The sequence below is a fragment of the Gallinula chloropus genome (genome assembly GCF_964237585.1).
Source record: "Gallinula chloropus genome assembly, chromosome: 1".
Taxonomy (NCBI): Eukaryota; Metazoa; Chordata; class Aves; order Gruiformes; family Rallidae; genus Gallinula; species Gallinula chloropus.
Genome location: NC_140085.1, coordinates 55,179,912 through 55,199,716, shown reverse-complemented (window position 1 = coordinate 55,199,716; position 19,805 = coordinate 55,179,912). Strand labels below are relative to the sequence as shown.

At 42.1% G+C, this 19,805-nt stretch overlaps 1 protein-coding gene across 2 annotated transcripts in view; it reads left to right on the top strand.

The window, feature by feature from the left end:
* The window catches only part of NUDT4 (nudix hydrolase 4), a 28,943-nt gene extending 10,712 nt beyond the window's left edge, over positions 1-18,231 (top strand). The window contains exons 2-5 of one of the 2 annotated variants that reach the window (XM_084278364.1): positions 3,244-3,354; positions 10,940-10,984; positions 12,857-12,941; positions 14,519-18,231. In XM_084278364.1, coding sequence (XP_084134490.1) covers positions 3,244-3,354; positions 10,940-10,984; positions 12,857-12,941; positions 14,519-14,721 — 444 coding nt within the window. In that variant the 3' untranslated portion in view covers positions 14,722-18,231. Of the gene's footprint in view, positions 1-3,243; positions 3,355-10,939; positions 10,985-12,853; positions 12,942-14,518 lie in introns of both variants that reach the window. The other variant, XM_084278363.1, reaches the window with a different exon arrangement.
* Positions 18,232-19,805: the final 1,574 nt, after the last annotated feature.

Below are 19,805 nucleotides of genomic sequence, written 5' to 3'. Positions count from 1 at the left end.
GCTGAGTTTTGCAGCTTTACTTACTCATTTGGCAGTGCTGTGCAAAATAGCAGCTTTACCTTCATCTTTGGAGTAAGATAAACTCCACGGTATAGCTAGGCTGGTGCATTTGATGCCATCCATTACTCTGTAGGTTGGAAGTCTTTTGAACACGAGTGAGTCATCAATAGCAAGGCTTTTTCAGAGGCATGGGAAAGGCGTTGGCCACTAGCAGATAATACAACATGAGAAGTCTCATTCCTTTCTCTGCATTCAGAGCTATGGGATTCCACTGCATTAGAAGTGCTTCCACTTTTTTTCTGAGCCTAATGAGGTTATGATGTAAAGTCTGCTCTGTGTGGCCCAGAAAATAGGTGTTACTGCAGTTTTATTTTTCAGTAGACTATGGTAGTCTGTGTGAACATGAACATCCTCAGAAAAGACTTGAATGTCCATGAGATCTAGATCTCCAGTCTCCTGGTTTGCCTATCCTTACATTAAGGGAGGATGAATCAATGGCTTTTTGCTGCGGAGACAGCTGCTTCTTTTGCAAACGAGTGCAGTGCCAGCCAACCAGCTTTTTGGTGTCTTCATTTTTAAGTAGTCTTTATATTTACAGCCTAGTCGTTCAGGTACTGTGGGATGTGGCTCTTGGAAATACCTGAAAACTACTGAAACCAAAAATGTGGAGGCAAATGATTGCTACTGTAACTGAATCTCTCTGTGTGTCGGCCACACAATCTTATAATTGCCAGTTATCACATCTCAGCCTGTGTAGAAGATCATTAACACTAAGTGCATTTTTGCTACCATACCCTAGGATGGCCCCCCCACAGGGGCTTCAAATGTTCATCCTCTTGGGAGGAAAAACCCTGTGTGTTTGAAGGTCCCAGGGATGTACCTTAGCATGGTTAGTGGGATCACAGGAGAAGAGAGCAGAGAGGGAAAGATGCTTGAGAAAATGCTTCAGTTGCAGGGATAGTGGAGAGCTGCCAGAATGAACTCCCAGGCTGTAATGCTTGGGGGTTAGTTGTACCTATAGCTGTAAAGCCTGTCTACCAGAGTGGATGTATTTTACCCTTGATTACTTGTTAGATATATTTGTTTCTGCTTTTTAAAAGGGTAATGTACAGCTAATAGATGTATAAACCCAGCTCAATAGATGATTGATCAGCTTACCAGTAGTCAACTATTTATATGTAAAGGCATAAAAAAAATTCCTGGCTTTAAGATATGCTGCCAGAACCAGCAACCTGATTTATCCCTCAGTAGTAATTAAGAGTTTTATGTTAAGCATTAACTACACAGTGAATACTGATTAAAACTATTCTACCAAGCTGGGAAGGATTTAATGTGATATAATCATCCTTTTGTTCATCATTCTTGCCAGCTTCCACATGACTGCAGTGAGTGCTAGTTTCATCAGCAGAAAATTATGTGTAATGCTTATGTCTGGGATCCCACAAGTGAATTGGTAACTTGATTTTTCTACAACTGCTTTGTAAGCATTGCCAATTTGGTGGTTCTTTGTAGTGATATAAATGCTCCACCTACGTGCTCAAAAATACTTTAAAAACTACGTTTAATAGAGCTGTGTAACCTCTGGGAATCTTTTGTTAATATCAAAGGATCTTAGGAAAACAAAGCCTTTGGTTGTAAGGATCAAGTTGAGACCCATTTGTGTCTAACCTTGTTGCCTTTGACTATTACTAGGGTTTTAAATAGCTGAATTAAAAAAAAAAAATGAGTTGACTGAAAATGTGAACACTTAGTACAGTCACTCCCAGCATCTGATCTAAAAGAGGTCTCTGCTCTAATCCTTATTTAGCCCAGGAAAAAATACGGGGAAATTAGTACAGTGGAGAAGCTTTTGGAGTAGGGCAAATCTTGACTGCAAATCAAACTCAGATTACAAGAAGAAAATGCCAGGTAAGGCTCTTCTAGGTACACTTGAGTATGCACATGAATTACTGCATTCACATAGGTATGCAGGCATCTTAATTACACTCCCTGGTTTCTGTAGGTGAACCTGCACCTTATTTCCACGAGTGTCAAAGGGACGTGGCTTAAGTGATATAAGCACTTCCCTGTTGCCCCATGTCAGGGAATCATTTTCCTACTCCATCCAACAAGTTTAAAGACCTTGAAGGTAGTTGGTGAGGACTGGACTGTGACTTCAGTCATCTGGCACCAGTCAATACTTCAACCTTTAGACTGAGTTTCTTGGTGCTAGTCTTCTAATTGCTTTTAAAGGTTTGAGCACTGACCCTGTCCTTTTGCTCCCCACAGTTGTCCTTTGACTTCAGGGTAGGGCTTACATAAGTACTGCCTAGAATAGGAAGCATGTTACTACAGATAGGATTGAGTATGTCTTACTAATCGGGGTGTGTCTCAAATACAAGTTATGCTGGTTATTTCCATGTGGTCATGAATCAATGTCTTATTTTCTTCAACTTCTTCTTAAAGTTACTCCAAATCTGAAGCATCCTAGCTGGTTAGACAGGGGGCTAAAATCTTCTCTGCTCTGAATATTATGAAGGACAGGCCCTACTGACTAGTGGGTTTTAAATTGGTACATATCAATGATACAACCAAGCTATGGAGTCAAATTAAGTGAAATTAAAGTGTCTTGGAAAAATATTATTTAAAATAATTTAAAATTTAATGTGGTGTTTTCCTCTTAGATCTTAGAAGAAACCGAATTGGACAAGGGCAAATGAAGTACTCATTTAGTTAAGTGATATTGTAAGCATGCCACACTAGCATAACACTTCAATTACTGAGAGGAAGCTTGTCTAAGGCTGAAAGCTGCAAGTATTTTCAGAAGTCCACTTTTTTAGCCAACAGATTACATTTCAGAATAAATAGTTTAACTTGTGTGTGATGATGAAAATGGCAAAACATAAAAAAAAAGAGACATCTATGCAACCACAGGGCTGTTTGTTGTCAAGAGTTTCGATGTACGTCTTCGTTCCTGTGCATGTTATAATGTGCATTTTTCAGATGGTGTCTAAGCATTAAGGAAAGTGTTTGTGCAAGGAGATTACGATGACATTGTCTTGATTTAGTTCTATTAAAAAGACTGGATATTAATAATTGCGCTTAACTGGATATTAATAATTACTCCTAACTGCCTATTACCTTTAATTTCTAAAGCCTATAATCCTCCTGGCTAGGTGACTAAGTGCATTGCTGAAAAAGTAGGTACTACCAAGATTCCTGACTGGTGAGCTATATTTAACAGTCATTTGCAATTATTTATAGGTGCTGTTGGTAAGCAGTAGCCGATACCCAGATCAGTGGATTGTACCGGGTGGAGGAATGGAACCAGAAGAAGAGCCAGGGGGAGCAGCCGTCAGAGAGGTGTATGAAGAGGTAACAAAACCAAAACAAAAATCCAATTTCTTTCTGCTGCTGCTGCTGTCTTCACGTGGGAGGCACGAAGGAAGAGGGATCTCTTCTTACCTCCTTTAATCCAAGATTTGACTGAGGCTTCCATGGTGTCAAAATTCAAAGAGCTACGCGTTGGAGTGGGGGTGTAGCGTGGTGAGGTGAACTAATTAGCTTGCTTCCCAGCACACTTTCATTTCACAGCTAAATTTCTGTCTACCTTTATAAACACTCACTGCAGGTGGAACTGCGACTTTATGCCAAATAATACTTCTGTGTTTGTGCAGAAATTGTCTGACTTGCAGCTCTTCTAGAGCAGACTGAAGGTGAACTAACCATTAAGATGTAGCTACATAAGAAAGCAATAAACAGACCCTTGAGGAGACTCCAAACTAAGCGGATTAGAAAATGATATATCTGAGCAGTTGAGAATTCAACAATAAAAAGGCCCTGTTAAGTGCACTTAAGGCTGTTTATCTATAAAGGAAGCATGATAGGCATAGTCTGCTTTTCTATCTCTGCCCCTTCTCCTAGCCAAAATAGAGCTTTAGGCCTGGAAGAATTAATGCAGCTTCGCACTCTAGTATGGTACTTAAACAGAATTTAATTTAAAATATAACTGGCTATTTTTGCTAAGCAAATTGTTTAAAATGTTAAATGTTACTTGAGTATCTAAGGGCCAGGGCTGTAAGCCAAATAAAACCTCAAGAAAAATCAGAGTCACTTAACTAGGAATTGTGATGCATAAGTGACCACAGATCAACTCTTAATTCTTCTCATCCTTACTACTTAAATAACTTTTACAGAAACTGGATGCATCCTGGCAAGTGAGCAAACTACAGGATTTCTGCTAGTCTTAAACAGTTTTCTCATCCCAGTTTGACTGTTAGTATTCACAAAACACGCTCATGTTATTGCTAATTAGTATGTGTAAGGATTGTCTGCTGGGTTGCAGAGGCTTGGGAGCTTGATGCTGCCTGCAGTTTGGTGTCAAATCAACATTTTTTGTGACCTGTGGTTTGGTGACCCTCCTCTTCTCCTACAGGAGGAACAGACTAGTTCAGTGTTCAGTGCTCTTAGCCTTCACATGCAACAAGGTTGGAGCAGAAATAAGCCTCGCTGATGCAGAGTTATTCTAGACTTTCTGTCTGTGTCCAGTTTCAAGCTGCACAGGACGTGCTCACATAAGTGCTTGTGTGTTTGTAGAAGGGCAGCTACAAAGCAGCCTGTTTGAAATGAGCAAAAGTAGTTGATTCTAGGGATGAATCAGCAAAGATTTAGCCTTTTAGGCAGTAGTTTTGCCTCTGGGGAAAGTCCTGGCACTTCTGCTGTCACAAGTTTGTGGGTGGGATTAAAGAGCACAGGACCAGTGGCTCAGTGTTCTTGTGATCACCTGTAGTTTTAATCACGGATCTGATCTAAGGCACAGTCTAAGATGAGGGATAGTAAAATCCCATCTCCACATCAAACTAGAGCTGACTGAACTGTAGTCAAATGTTTGTTATGTTGGGTTTTTTTTTCCTTTAGCGGTGAAGAATGGATCATCCTGAAGGGACAGGTTTGCAGTTAGTCATCAGGGGTTTAACAGAGCATTGAAAGCTGCCTGAACTGAATGGTCTAGCTTCTCAGCTTGCAGGAATGCAGTGCTACACAAGAAGCTGTCAGGCTGAATTCATAGCAAAGCAGTATAGCACTGAGACTTGTGACCTGGGGGCAGATAACTAGTTTTCTACTACACGGGTTCTGCTCTGAGCATATTCTGAGGAATGTTTCCAAGTCCTGGCTTTTCTGGAGCTCTGCAGTGTATGGACCGTGGGCGTTCAGGAAGGTGAAGCTGGGATAGCTAATGGATTGGGGTAGAATATTACTGGGTAGTGCATCATATAGTGTAAACTTTGTACAAATTTCTCTGCTGTTCAAGCCCAGTCAGAGTGTGCATGCTGCTCAGATACTGAACATCTCTGGTTTGTACAGATACCAGAATGCTGGCTACTTCTGAACCATCATTTTTTTACCTTTGGACATGTTATCAGACCAGCCAGCAAGCCAATAAAAGAGCAAATCACAAAATGAAAATAAGGAGTACCTGCAGTTACGATGTGAAGCTGTCTCCCTGTAGTTCAGTTTTGTTGTTGCCCTCACTACTTTCTCAGGGCAAAGCAAAAGACTTCCCCATACATCATGGTGCTTCTGGTCAAGGACTGCAGTACTCTGCAACCCTAGGCTGTTTGAATCCTGAAGACAGAGGTCAGTCTCCTTCACTCATAGACAGAGCGCTCTCTCAATTGTGTTTTGATATAGTACAATCACACAAAATAATTCTTAATACCAGCTACATGTAAATGGGTTTCAGGCAAATGCTTTGATTACCTTTCAGTGGGTTGTATGTTGAGCTGTTCTGCAGCATATGTGTGTTACCAGGATTTCAGTAAGAGGCTTCATAGAAGAAAAGCTGCACATAGTAAATGACTTGAAGAACAGTGTCATCGTTAGTATTTGTACACTAAGAAAGAAACTGTTTCTAAAAATAAAGAGAACCCAGCAAATACAAAGCTCTTGAGTAGTAGCTGACACAGGGACTTTTAGCTCAGAAGTTAAAACAAGTTTTATTCACTGTTACTACAGTGGCTATACCTTTTTCTGAAGATGTTCTGGAGTAAGACACAAACAAACTGCCAGCCATGTTCAGCTCTGAGCTGTGCTTGCAAATATGTAATTTTTTTCTTCAAAGGCTAGGGGCTTTAATAATAAAAAATAATTTGTTGATGTTTATTCTACAGCTTCAGGTTTGTGGGGTTTGATAGCTTGTGTAGCTGATGAGGATTAATAGCTCCTGCCTTAAAGTAAAATATTCTTGAGCTACAGGCTGAATCTTCTGTGCTGCCACGAGGCTGCAAAGTGCCAGTTTTAAAGAAAAGCCAGGGTTTTGACTGGAGTCATGGAAATTCATGCTAACCTTTCTGGAGATGGATGTCCTTTCTATTTTTGTACGAAGGTCAATGTCACCTGGCGGGCTGGTTACAGTACAGTGAACTGTTAAGAGTTTTGTGAATTAATAAACTTCAAAGGGGACACACTGTGGCACTGGTTTGAACTGTGTCTCTTCAGCATTGGGTCACACACAAATTAAGCACTGGTTTCTAGTAATTGATTAAAATGGAGAAATTAGGTACTGGGAGTTAAGAGGGCGGGGTTTTTTTGACGGTAGGAGTGCTAATAGCTCACAGCGTGATAGCCCACTGGCTCTAAACATCCCTCACCTTCCCACCAACACCTGTGTATTTAAAATAGTTGGCTTAAAACTCAAGTAAGGGTCTTTGTAGACTAATCTATATATTCACTGCAATTGTTCAATAGTCTCCCTGCATGTGTGACTCCAGCTGTTCATGGTAGTGATTTGGGTTTTTACCTCTGCTAGTTTCATTTAAGCTTGTCTGCCTTTTCACAGGTTACAATAGTTAAGATAGCCTGTCAAGTTCCTGAGGTACAGTAAGTTTTTACAAGTGTGAAAATAGAACATGAAAGTGAAATCACAGCATAGAGCAATCCCAGAAAGGTATTAAATCACATCTAAATGAGGAACTACTTTGTTCGTGAACTTGGAGCTTAGTCTTCAGTTGGATAGTGTGAAAGATAGAAGCAAGAGCTGTTTGCAGATGTAGTGTTTGTAGAGGAATACGACACAAATAATAAGGGTGGCAAGCTGATGATGTCCAGCCTATTAAATGGAAAAAAGGCTCCCTCTTTTCTTCCTCCTCTTTTCCTTTTCCTTCCTCCCCCACTCCCTTTTGTTCCTCCAGCTCACCAAAAAATTACTATGTGTACTTATTTGGAATGCCTGCCACGAAAAAATGCAGCTCACCCCCCGACCTGTGTGAATGTAGCTTCTGTGAAGGGACTGACCCTGAGGGCTGATCTGCCCTAGTAGTGTGTGTGGCAGTAACACTGTCTGAGCGACTGGGCGTTGCAGGCGGGGTAGAAGCCTTAAGAAGCAATTACACGAAACACCCTTTTCAGAGGAGACTTTGTGGCACGTAAAACCCTTTGGGTTTTATAAGAGAATGCAAGAAGCAGCAGGAATAGCCTCCAGAAGCGTGTAGCCATTAAAGTACTACCCCGCAGTTAAAAAATAACTCAAATCTTTGAGGTTCTGAGCAGCTTTCTGCCCGGGCAGCGTTCGCCTGGGCCTGTTTCAGGCTGTTCGCCTGGGCCTGCAGCGTGTCTCTTGCTCCATCTGCAGGGAGCCCGAGGCACGTCTGGCCGCAGGCCTCAGCGGCTGGAAGGGTGATGGGATAGAGCAGACAGAGGGTTTTCCTTCCCCTCTTGTGGCTGGATTTAGACTTCACGCTAAGAAATAGGCGTGAATTCGGATTGGAGACGTTACCTACATGGTACTCGCAGGCTTCCTTAGGGAATCATGTTCACAGAATCACAGAATTGTAGGGGTTGGAAGGGACCTCCAGAGATCATCAGGTCCAACCCCCCTGCCAAAGCAGATCGCACAGGGAGGCATCCAGACAGGGCTTGAATCTCTACAGAGGAGACTCCACAGCCCGCCCAGGCAGCCTGCCCCAGTGCTCTGTCACCCTCACTATGTCTTAATTCAACAGTTTGCCTGCTAAAAGAAATGCTGTTTCTTCAGGCTTTTCTCCCCGAAGCTTAGACTGTCTCACTCGTTGTAGCTTATAGGATTTTGGTTGGTCACTTAAACTGCTGTATTTTAAAAGCCATGGGCACATAATGACCAAAGCTGAAAGCTATTTTTATTAGACAGCATGGTTCAAAGTCTAGGACTTGAATGGTGTGTTGGATTAGAAGTTTACAGTTAAGAAAGTGGGAAGCTCATTTCTAGGGAAGATGCTGAAGCATTTTTTTGGTTCTCTAGCACTTTAATTTTGACACATTTTGAAGGAACTACATCAAGGTGAGCACCTGGAGGAAATATTTTAGTTAGCAAAAGCCTTTTTTTAAAAATAGCAATTAGTTTAATGGTGCTTTTTAAACTCTGAAGATGATTCAGTTGAATATATTACTTCAAGAGGTGTCCTGAGACACTAGTTACCACCTTTTTTGTACTTCTGGATATTTCAAAAGATGCTACTCTCTGGAAGAAATGATGCTACATTTTTGAAACACGTTATCTTTGCCTAGAGAGAAACTAGACATCAGTGAGGGTAATTACATTTACATAGCAGCATCTGGTTGCACAAAAGCTTCATTGTAAGCTTTGCCGAGTGTTTATAGCAATTGAGTGCTTCTAATTGTTTCGTTCAGAATTACTCAGCTAAACTATTTGTTTAAACCACTGATTTGCTTGAAGGGAGAACAGAGAAGCTGTTAAGTAAATTCCACTTAGAATAACACGGATGCAAAAGACACATTGTGACTATGTGTTAATAATGAGTTGAAAACGTCTCTGTGAAAGCTGTTCAGTATTGATAAAACTTACCTGAGTGTGGGGGTTATCAGGTGATTTTTGAGACTCAGCAGTTCAGAGAAGCCCTTCTGCATCTCTTGATAATGAGTTTTTTGTCCTTCAACAGCCCTGTTGCCATACAGCTTCCTTTAAGAAATCCTTGTAAGGTAAATAAGGCCTTGGGTAGGACTTCTTAAAGATTTAACAAATCTAGATTTTGTTTTGTTTTGTTTTGTTTTTATTGGGGGAGGGTGGTGATTGGGTTTGGGGTGAGGGGAGTAATTTTCTGCTTTTTTCCCCTCCCTCTGGTAGAGCTTCAATAGTCCCCTCAGAGCAGTTCCTTGGTACTTAGAAAAGCTTTTCTTAATGTTTGAGAAACCTGCAGAGTCTGTACTGGGCTCTCTGTCCTGCTGTTATGCCATATCTCTAAGGTTATTAAACAATCTTGTTCTCTGCTGCAACTTCAGGGGAGAAATCACAAAACTTGTGCAGCTAAAATTGCACACTTGGACACCCAAAGTGTTACAGACTAATCCCATACGTTCGTCTTGCATTTTTTATGGGACAGGATGATAGAAAATTGGGTAAGACTTGGAACACATGCTGAAGAAATGGGTTTTTTAGGTTAATTTTTTTTTTTATTACTCAGTGTAAAGCATAAGCAGTCTTCAGTGCGAGTTGTGGCATAACTGACGACCCTTTCAGACCAAAATAAGTCTGTCACTTTATGTAATTAATATATGCTGCCTAACCACTTACCCAGCAGGTCCAGCTACATGTTTCAGCTTCATGAGCTCTAACAGGTATCTCTGTCATGACAGCAGATGTCCAGACAAACATAACATGTGCTTTTACATTAACTTTTGGTCTGGCCCTTGCTCTAGGTAAGCAAGAGAGTTGTGGAGTTGCAGGGGTTGAGAACAGGCTTCCTTCATCAAAGCCACTGAGTAACTAACACCACCTGTCTGCTTTCATTAAAGACAGAAAACAAACTTGTAAGAGCTTGATTAGACCTATTGCTAAACCCTGACCTTTCCTAAAGGTCTGTTGCTAAAGTCTGTAACTGTTACTTGTTAAAATGTAATTAAGGTCCATAGATGCCTTCATATAGACACGTACCACACTTCCCTTGGTTAAAGCTGGAAACAAAGACTGAAGTCTAAAAAATGTCATCTTAGCACTAAAAAGCCTTATTTTAAATACCAGTTTTACAAGAGAAAAAAATCTAAATATGCCTTTTTCTACCAGTAGTAGATTGCATATAGTTTGTTTAGAATAGATGGATGATCATAAAACACTTCTAATGGAAGAAGCATTGTGTTTTACTTCTGGAAAAACAAACCCAAGACTTGTAGAAGAATACAACCACCTTAACTGTATTAAATCAAAAATCATGGTGCACAGGCTGATATGCATAGGGGTTGTTTTAAAAACTTGGGGTTGAAACTCTGAATTCAAAGGCTTTCATAAGGTTATTCACTAGAAAAAAGAATTGAAAAGTGTTTGTAGAGAACTGGGGGTGTAAGTTTGGGTTCAGGCTTGCATGCCAAAAGCTACACTTTTATATGAAAACTGGTGGGTGTGAAGTCATCATCTTGCAAGATCAACCCTGTAGCCTACAGCTTAATTTGTTGTTGTATTTTGAAGACTTGGACTTAAATTTCTATGTAAAACAGCAACAGTTTTAACCACGGGCTCACAGGATATATTAGGTTGGAAGGGACCTTTAAAGGTCATCTAGTCCCACCCCCCTGCAGTAAGGATTCCTTCTCTAGATTTGTTATTATACTACTTTAAACTATCTCTTGCCCCTCTGCTTCCTTGGATTACTTCAGTATGGGATGTCCTTTCTTTCTTTAATAAAACACAGTACACAAAGAGCAAGGTAAGTAAAACGGCATTTTGGTCTGGATGGAAAATTTTAAAGATTTATGTTTTTTTAATCTCCTCAGGACAAACTTTTATGCTCTAATACTCAAAGTACTCTACAGTGAGATATTCCAGAAGCAATGCAGCACTTTGAAATCAAAGCTCATGTTAAAACACTCTTAAATAACCCAAATTGGAGCAGCAGGCTAGTGTAGGAGGCTGGTACTGATACTTTAGTTTTTGAAATTAAAACCACATTAACACTTTTTCCTGTTTGCTTTGTAGGCTGGAGTAAAGGGAAAGCTTGGCAGACTGCTTGGGATATTTGAGGTGAGCTATTTCTTTTTTTACCTTTTAAAAGCAATGTGTTCTTCCAGAAAGAGGTGATAAACTACAACATCTGACCTAAGTTCTTAAGATTACCTGCCTGTAATCTTGCAGCGCTGCTGGAAGTACTACATTACTTCCCTTGAGTTGTTACATGATGTCTGAAAAGTTGAATCTGAAGGTTTCAAACTACTCAGAACTTTTTTTGAAAGATTAAAGTAGTACTTGGACAATATCTAGGAAGGTTTTTAAAAGATTAAACCCACGTTGATAGAGGTAGGATTTCTAAAATATCCCACATGCCTTTTTGGGGGTACCGTTGGGTTGTTCCTCTCTAGTTAGGTTTCGTTGTAGCAACTGGAGCTTCACAGACAGACCATCAGTTTGGGTGTGTGAAAGTATCTCACTGGCTTTGATTCACTAAAAAACCTGATGTTTGGACTACCTCTAGCCATATAGTTTACAACTTGTGTGTCTTAGTTTAAACATCAGGCTCTGGGTGTGTCCTAGGTGGAACTCCTTCAGTGTTGGTGTTGCCTTAGACTTCTGTGCAGGCTTTAGACAGGAGTAGACAGCATAATTGTAGGTGTGTCTTCATAATACATCCAGTGTTCCTATGCTGTGCTGTGTGAGGAGTGACAGTGGAGGTCCCTTGGTCTAGTAGGTAGGTCTGAGCCTTCCTTCACAGCTGAGTTATGAAGCTGAGCATTCGGAGGCAGGGATTTCCATGCAGAACAGTGTTTGGGCCTGTAGGATCAGTTGGTGTGGTACTACAGGTGTTCCCATTGTAAAATACTGCTGGCAAGTCCTTGCTCTCTCTAGCTACAGCCACAAATTATAATCTTTTATTTGTGTGTTTACTCCCTTAAATAGTGATATTGACAAACAGCTGTCACAGGGTGTTTTTATTTCCTAGTAGAGCACAACAGCTTAAAACTACAGTAAGCTTTTAGTGATGCAGAAATGGTTGATGGCACAAGGATAAAACCATCTGTAAGGGGAGCTAGGGTATAATGTCTCTCGGTTCTTAATATAGCTGTAACCACTAGGTGGTTCCCAGGTTTTCTAGGAGCTCAGCTCTTTTTCCAGAGGGTGAATGGGCTAGCACCTTTAGGAGGAGTGCACTGCTAAACCTGCCTTGGAGCTTGCAGGTAGTCATGCTTACACAGCCCTTGCGTGGACTGGCTGCAGCACAGTGACCCTGCCCTGAGCAGGCTATCACTGTCAGTCTCTGACTTACCTTGTTTCAGAAAAGCATGTGCTTTCTAAATAGGTGGTTGGTGCTGCTAACAGGGTAGAGCTGTGGAGCGAACAGATGGTAATGATTCTTGCATTTGTCATGATTGCAAACATAGCCTGGTTAATTTGCCTCGCTCACTACAGTGAAACACTATAGCCAGCGTTGCATAGATGACCTGGCCACGTGAGGCAGCGACCAGATCTAAGAAAGGGGTTATTTTGAACAGCCTTTCATCTAGGAACATGCATTGTGGAAACAGTTCCAGCCAAATGCACTCTACTGAGGTAAATTAACAGCGTAGGTAAAAGAAGTAGCAGGTCGGACTGCTAATGTTAAGCTGGATGACTGAGAACACAGCTTGGTCCCAACTTGAAGATCTTCAAATTTTGCTCCAGTGGGGTTTCTTTTAGTAAACTAGAATAGCTCTTGTTTCAAATAAAACTTCATTTTTCCCATCCTTTGAGCCTGCTCAGTAGAGACATTTATTCAGTGAAAACAAAAAGGCAGTTTTTGTTGGCAAGTGTCCTTCAGGGTAAGTAATTTCTAATCTTATAGTTGTGGTAAGTCTCTTAAGTTTTAGTTTTGGGGGATTTGTTTTCTGTGAATTTAAAACTCTGTTTCTAATATTCAAGCAGAACCAGGATCGGAAGCATAGGACGTATGTTTATGTTCTTACTGTGACGGAAATACTGGAAGACTGGGAGGATTCAGTTAACATAGGTAAAGCCCCATTCTCTGTGTACTGCACTTCAAATGTATCAAGCAAACTGCTTTCACTTCCTGGAGCATTCTCCTAATTCTAGGGGAAATACTAATTCTGTTCCATAAACTGAAATCAGTGGGCATTTGTGATGCTGTTCTTGGATGCTTTTGCATATGTATCACTAAGGCTGCTTCCAACATACCATGTCATGTTCATGTTTTATTAATTAGGGCATTTTAAGTATCAGTATGGAATAAACTTCATTCTTAGTTGCTGATACAGCTCCTCATTTTGCTTTTAGGCCAAACATTCTACTAATGACTCTTTTCCTTAAAATGTAGAATGTTTTACTGTCAGATTCTATAGGGTGTTTTTGAAAAGGGTCTTTGAAAAAAAAAATAGGGAGGGAGGGGAAGGACATTAAAATTTAGTCTTTCTTTAGCCTTATTTTTCTGTGGGGATGGTGCTGACCTAAAGAGGTATCTGTTCCTATACGTATACATTTATATCACACAGATACCAATGTCATGTACTAAGTTTTCAGTTGTACTAACACACTCCATGATGTTGTATGTATCTGCCACTTCTGAATTTAATTAGAGTAAATGCATTAATTGGGTTTTGTCCTTAAGTTAAAAAAAAACCAAATCCAAGCAACCCCTGCCACTGAACAACTTGAGTACGTTCAGTGTGTTTGGCTGAGTGACCCAAGGTTATTGCACAAAATGACATCCTCTGCTGATGGGTTATGCTTTGCCTTTGTCAGGAGGTGGTGCTTTGGGAGCATTAACACTGATAACTGTGCTATGCCTGTCTCAGCAAGTGGCATGCAGCTCTGAGGGCAGCCTTCAGTCTGTGCTTGGTGTTCCATGTGAAGAGAGCGGGTTTTGTGCCTCCCTCTGTCACACTGTGGGGAGTGCAGCCTCTTAACTGCACCCACTTCTAACAGTGCCACCGTTAACCCTGTCTAGAAGAGTTTTCAGAGGCCGCTAATTTTAATCAACTGACTTGTGTAAGAAAGATGGTCTCAGGACTGTCTTACTGAGCTAAGTCTTAGAACTTCACTGAGCACATCTCTGGTGTATGATACAATGTTTTTGGAAGCTTACAGCTAACCTGAGTAACTCCCTACATGGGTAAGTTCTGAGTAGGGCACGCTGCTTTCTAAATCAGACCAGGCTGCTCTTCTGTAAGTCCACGCGTGTGTCTTCGTTCTCCAGGTGGGTTCTGTGCCTGGCATAACAATGCAGCAAGGCAGTATGAAATCACTTAAATAGTATTATCCTTTTCTGTGAGGACTAGATGGGGGTTCTAGAGTGTAGGAGCACAATCATATCAGCCTTCTGTCCAGTTGGTATCTGCTTCAGGAGAGCTATCTGAAAGGCTTCATGATGAACTTCATTTCAGTAAGCATAAGGGAGTCTCCTGTGCTCCTCATCAGTTCTTTTGGTGTCTTTCTGCTCTCTGTCTTTTGCCTGACAACCTGAACTTGGGAAGCAGAAGCAGTGAGAAAAAGTGAAGGATAAAGATACCAACAAATGGTGCTGTTGCAACTTTGTAACTCTGTTTCTCTTTGTGGCTTACACTTGTTCAGGAAGGAAAAGAGAATGGTTCAAAGTGGAAGATGCAATCAAGGTCCTTCAGTGTCACAAGCCCGTTCATGCAGAGTACTTGGAAAAACTGAAACTGAGCTGTTCACCCACCAATGGAAACTCTGTGGTTCCCCCTCTTCCAGACAATAACTCCTTATATGTCACTTCTGCACAGACTTCTGGGTTGCCCTCTACTGTGAGATAAACGTTTGGATTACCTTTTTATTCATGTCGTCACCAGGGGAGACATCCGTGATCACATGTAGGCATCTATATAAGTGTCAATTCTAAGTGAAATATGTGAATGTGTTGTAATGTCAAATTTATTTTAACCTTTTTTTTTTTCCTTTTTAACAATGTAAAATAGTATTTCAACAAACCAAAGCCATATATGGATTTTTTTAAGATGCCTTAAAAGGCCATTTTTTTAAACAAAAGAAAGAAGAAACTTGAGTATATAAATTTCCACACGCGCTAAAGTAAAACCTGCATCTCAGTGGTGTTCAGCTTCTGCAAGGTTTGTCAGCTGTAGCCAGTAGGTCCACAGAGTACTCTTGTAGAGAAAGAGCCGGTGAGCAAACGTAGTCCTCTACCTAAACTCTTACTTGGTATCCACAGATGGAGTGCTGAGACCTTAAGGTGGCCCTGTTTGGGTAAAGGGGTGTGCTGAAGGCAGAGATGCCGAAGCGTGACCACGACAGAGCAGTAAACCCCATTCAGCCCGTGGAGAGCGAAGGATACCGACACTAAGCACTGCTTGCCTCAGTTATCCAAAAGGTTGCCTTGTCCTATGCAATCTTAGTGTAGTGTGTGACCAGAGCAAGAACAGGCTCTTGGTCTTGCAGCTACCACAACCCTGGGCTGTACTTCCCTTTGGTCACTGGGTCAGCTGACAAGCTGTCAGGCGACTTGCATGAAAACCATTGTAGGTCCCTCTTCCCTCATTGCATTATTTCTCCTGGGGTTTAACAATGTTTTGTTGGTGGTGTAATTAACAGTGTGGTTTCCAACTCCCAGTCTTCAAGGAGAAGCATCTGGTGTAGTGCTCCCACAGGCTGTTGTCACTTGAAACACGTGTAAAGTTACAGTTACCCAAGGGACACCCCAGTGTTACAGAGGTGGCTGTCAGCAAGCATGCAATGGAGGTGGCTTGCCCAGCAGTGGTAGGTACCTTCCTGGGCTTGCAGGCAGGTGGGTTGGCATTACTCACAGAGAAGTAATACTCCTCTGTCTCATTGGAAACTGTACTGAAAAGCCTGTTTTAAGTTAATTCTGAAATTCTTCAATCTTACTGTTCTAACAGTAATGGCTTCAGCTTCTTGAATTACAAGCTGGCCTCTTGATGATAAAAACTGAGTCAGAAGCAATGAGGTGCAGCTGACACCTTCCCTGCCCTTAGTTCTTTTTCTCCCCTTCCTCAGCCAAAAAGATGACAATGAAATCCACTGTTGGTCTTAATGTTTTACAGTAGGATTACTCTCTCTGTGTGTATGTGTGTGTGTGGTTTCTTCTACAAGAACATGATTCATAGGAACATCCTAATTCTGAATTGTTTTCCTAGGCTCTAAACCCAACTGTACCTCCTCTATAGCCAGCCAAAACAGAGGTTGAGGTAGAACATTACCTCACGTGTGAAGTTTATTCTGGGTAAAGCTCATTCTCTTACACAGCATTTGAACCGTTGTAAATAGTCCAACTAGTAAATAGTGAGTGTAAAATGGAAAATAAATGTAATTTAAACCTTTTGTTACTCAATACACAAATGGTTAACTTCTACTTTTTTAACACAAATTGTGTAAAATGCTGCTATAAATTAAACTTTTTTTGTGCTGTTACACTTTTTTAGGGGGGAAAAATGTTGTTGCCACAAGTTACTCCTTAGAAAACCAATATTGTGCCATATGTAAATGCAGTGAAACTTGGGGAGACAGATTCCCTGATCTCTTGATGCTGCTCTCTTTGAAGAGGCATAAATACTACTGACAAGAGGCATGAGCCACAAAGCTGAGGACTTCTGAAATGCTGGGTGGGATGCTGCTTTTCCATCCCTGGATCCTCTTCTAGGTCACTTCCAGAACTGGGGAGAAGGCAGAGCTCTGTTAAGGCACACCTGAAGGTGGAAGTATTCACCTGCCCCCAGCTTCTCCATCCTTTCTCTCAGGAGGTGGGGGGCTGGGGAAGGGGCAATGAGATCTCTCAGTAGCACCCAAACATCTATGTCTGCTTTAAGCTGGACCTAATCCAGACTGGGGGACAGTTTGCTCCTCTCACTTCTTCAAACTGAATGGTCTACCAAGAGCCCTGGTGTTCTGCCAGGCAAAACAGAAGCAGGGGGAGTTGAGCATGTTGAAAAACATCTGAGTTCAAACCATGACCATGGTGTGTGAGGGTTCCTCTGGCTCTGAGGCTGCCTTTGTACGAGTGAATCATTTAGCTCCCCTTTTTTTGATCCCTTTGATGCTCACTTTTTTGTTCAGTAGTCATTTTAACACTTTAAATTGAGCAAACGTGTACAGGCTTTCTTGTAACAAGATTCTATAGCATCTGTGAAAGCTAAAACAGGAATCCAGAGTAAAGAGTTCTTATTCATAAAAAGAAGAAAATGCTTCTGTCTCTGTTTCAGACTCTTGGAATGAAACCAATCCAAGCTTGTATGAGATTTACTGGTAATGCATGATCTTTTTTTGTAACTCTTGAGTTATGTATTTGATAATAATGTAAAAATGTACAGTATTGCTGTTGCTAACAAACTCAGAGTTGATTGCCTATAAATATTTTTGGTTATTTTTTTTTGGTCTCACACATTTGAGCTGTTCAGTAGTGCCAGACAGAGATTTATTATTATTATTATTATTTTTTCTTTCAAACAGCATTCATTGTATAAATCTCTCCAGTCTCTATGCAACCTTCAGAGTGAAGCTCTATGGCTTAGTTTGGCTTCCACACCCTTGCAAAGGTTCTGTGAATTGTAAAGGTAAATTTGACAACAACTTCAGTTAACAGGACAGGGAACAACAACTGGAGGAGAAACAGGCAGCAGTGTGGCTTTGGTCCTAATAGGATCTGATGCTGAACTCTAACAGAAAGGGTCTCTCCCAAAATCTGAATAGCTTCTGGGGTGGAGGAGCCCAACCTGTCTGACACAGAGCAGGTGTGAGATTGTCTTCTCATGGCTGAAGCTCTGCACAGTGGATCCAGGTGTGGCCCTTCCAGAGGAGAAAGGGAAGAGACAGGTTGTCACCTGTAATTGTCAGAGAGTCTGGTTTGTACCACTGCTGCTCCTGGCTGTGAGGTTTTGAGGTCATCAGGCATTAGATTACAGTGGCATCAGACAGAGATGGCCCTAAATAGCTTGAAGTTGGGTGGAGCCAGAACTAAGTGGAAGGGATGTGCTTTTAAACACCACAGGAAGGACTGAGGGATTGCAGAGAGGCTGGTAAAGTGAAAAAATATTATTTTGGTGCTTACTGCACCCCTGACTTGGCCCTAACCTGGGTCTGGTAACAATGTGCTGTGAGAAGAAAAGAAGGAAAAAGAAGAAGAAAAAAAAAAAAAGGCAAACACTTGGTTTACTTACTGACATGGCTTGTGAAATGGAAACTGTTCAAGTTGTAAACATTTTGACTTGCATGCATGGATTTTCTTTAAAGATTGATGTAAGAATTTTGACTTTTTATATTTGAGAAATACCAGAATAAAATCTAAATTAGTCCTGTGGATGGTGTAGTTATTCCAGCACAAATACTGCATAAGGGTTTATGCAGGAGTCTTCAATCTTGTCTAGAATACACTCCATTTCAGCTGCTGTGTCCTACTTCTTGCCTTGTCCTTGCACTCCAGCTTCACTGAGCCCTCCAAAGAGCTTTCTTCATCACAACTGTTCTATCTCACTGTGCAAGTCTCCCCCAGGTGGCTGTTGCTCACCCAAGGAGCTCTCTCTTGCCTTTGGTGCTCTCCCTGCCTGCCAGCTGCAGCACAGATGTGTGTATTTTTTGAAGAGGTTGAGGGAAGACCTTATTACTGCCTACAGCTACCTGAAGGGAGGTTGTAGAGAGGTGGGCGATGGTCTCTTCAGCCAGGTGACAGGACAAGGGGAAATGGCACTAAGCTGTGCCAGGGCAGGTTCAGATGTTGGGAGAAAATTTTTCCCTGAAAGAGTTGTCAGGGCCTGGAACAGGCTGCCCAGGGAGGGGGTTGAGTCACCATCCCTGGATGGGTTTAAAAGACCCATAGTAGTTGAGGTACTTAGGGATATGGTTTAGCATAGGATGGTGTGGCTTGTTCCCCCATCCAGACACAGCTGCTTTGCTTTGGGGAAGAAGTGGGCTTCCCCACCCCCCCCCCACCTCGCCCTCCCCCCCCCTCGCCAAGAACACTCCAGCCTGGCCTAGGGAGCATCAGCAGAGCTCAGCCTGCTACTGCAGACCCACCTCCTCCTGCCTTCCTCTGTGAACTGGCTTCCTTCACTTGGTTTGACAGTGAGCAGTTACTGTCATTCCCCCACCCCCATACAGCTTCTGACAAGCAGACAGCACAAGTCCTGCTCTTCCCAGATCTAAGTGAGTTTTCCTACAGTTGTGCCTGGTTCCCATCAGAGTATCTCCTGTACTTCACCTTGAAGCACACAAGCAGGGGCAGAGCACGTGTCAAAGTGCAACACGAAGAGGGAAAGGCAAAATTACTTTTCCAAGGCACAAGGTGGCAGGTCTTTTCCAGCTTTAAGTAAGTTGGATCTGCTTGGATGTTTTGGGTGTGGTTTGGGGTTTGTGGGGTTGTTTTTTTTTTAAACTTACCCCCTTACTTTCACCACTCTTCTGGCCTTGATCCTGCTGCGATGGTAAGCTAGGCACTGTGTGCCCAGCTCAAGTGATGACACCAGCACTGCATCCATCTCAAGCCAGAGCTCCACCCAAGGAACAGAACCACCTCAGCACCTGCGGGCATCTCCCTTTGCTTGTGGTGACCCAAGCGCTGTGGGCTACGTGCCACCCGGAACAATGCTTTTGGACAGTTTTCTGTCCATAAGTAAGCAGGAAACACTGTTCAAAGAGCTAGTTCAGGAAGGGTAGAGCCTCCTGAAAGCCTCCTGTGTCCCTGATGATGGCTCCTGCTGTACTTCAGTGATTCTCCGTGGCAGTACTGGTTCCCAATGGCTTTCTGTCCCTAGTTGTTGGCACCAGTTCCCAAGGCGGCGCAGCGTGATGATGCACGCCCAGCAACGTGTACCACTGCCCAGAGACCATCAGCACCCTGTGCTGTCCTTGGGGTTGGCTTACCTGGGGCCTCCAG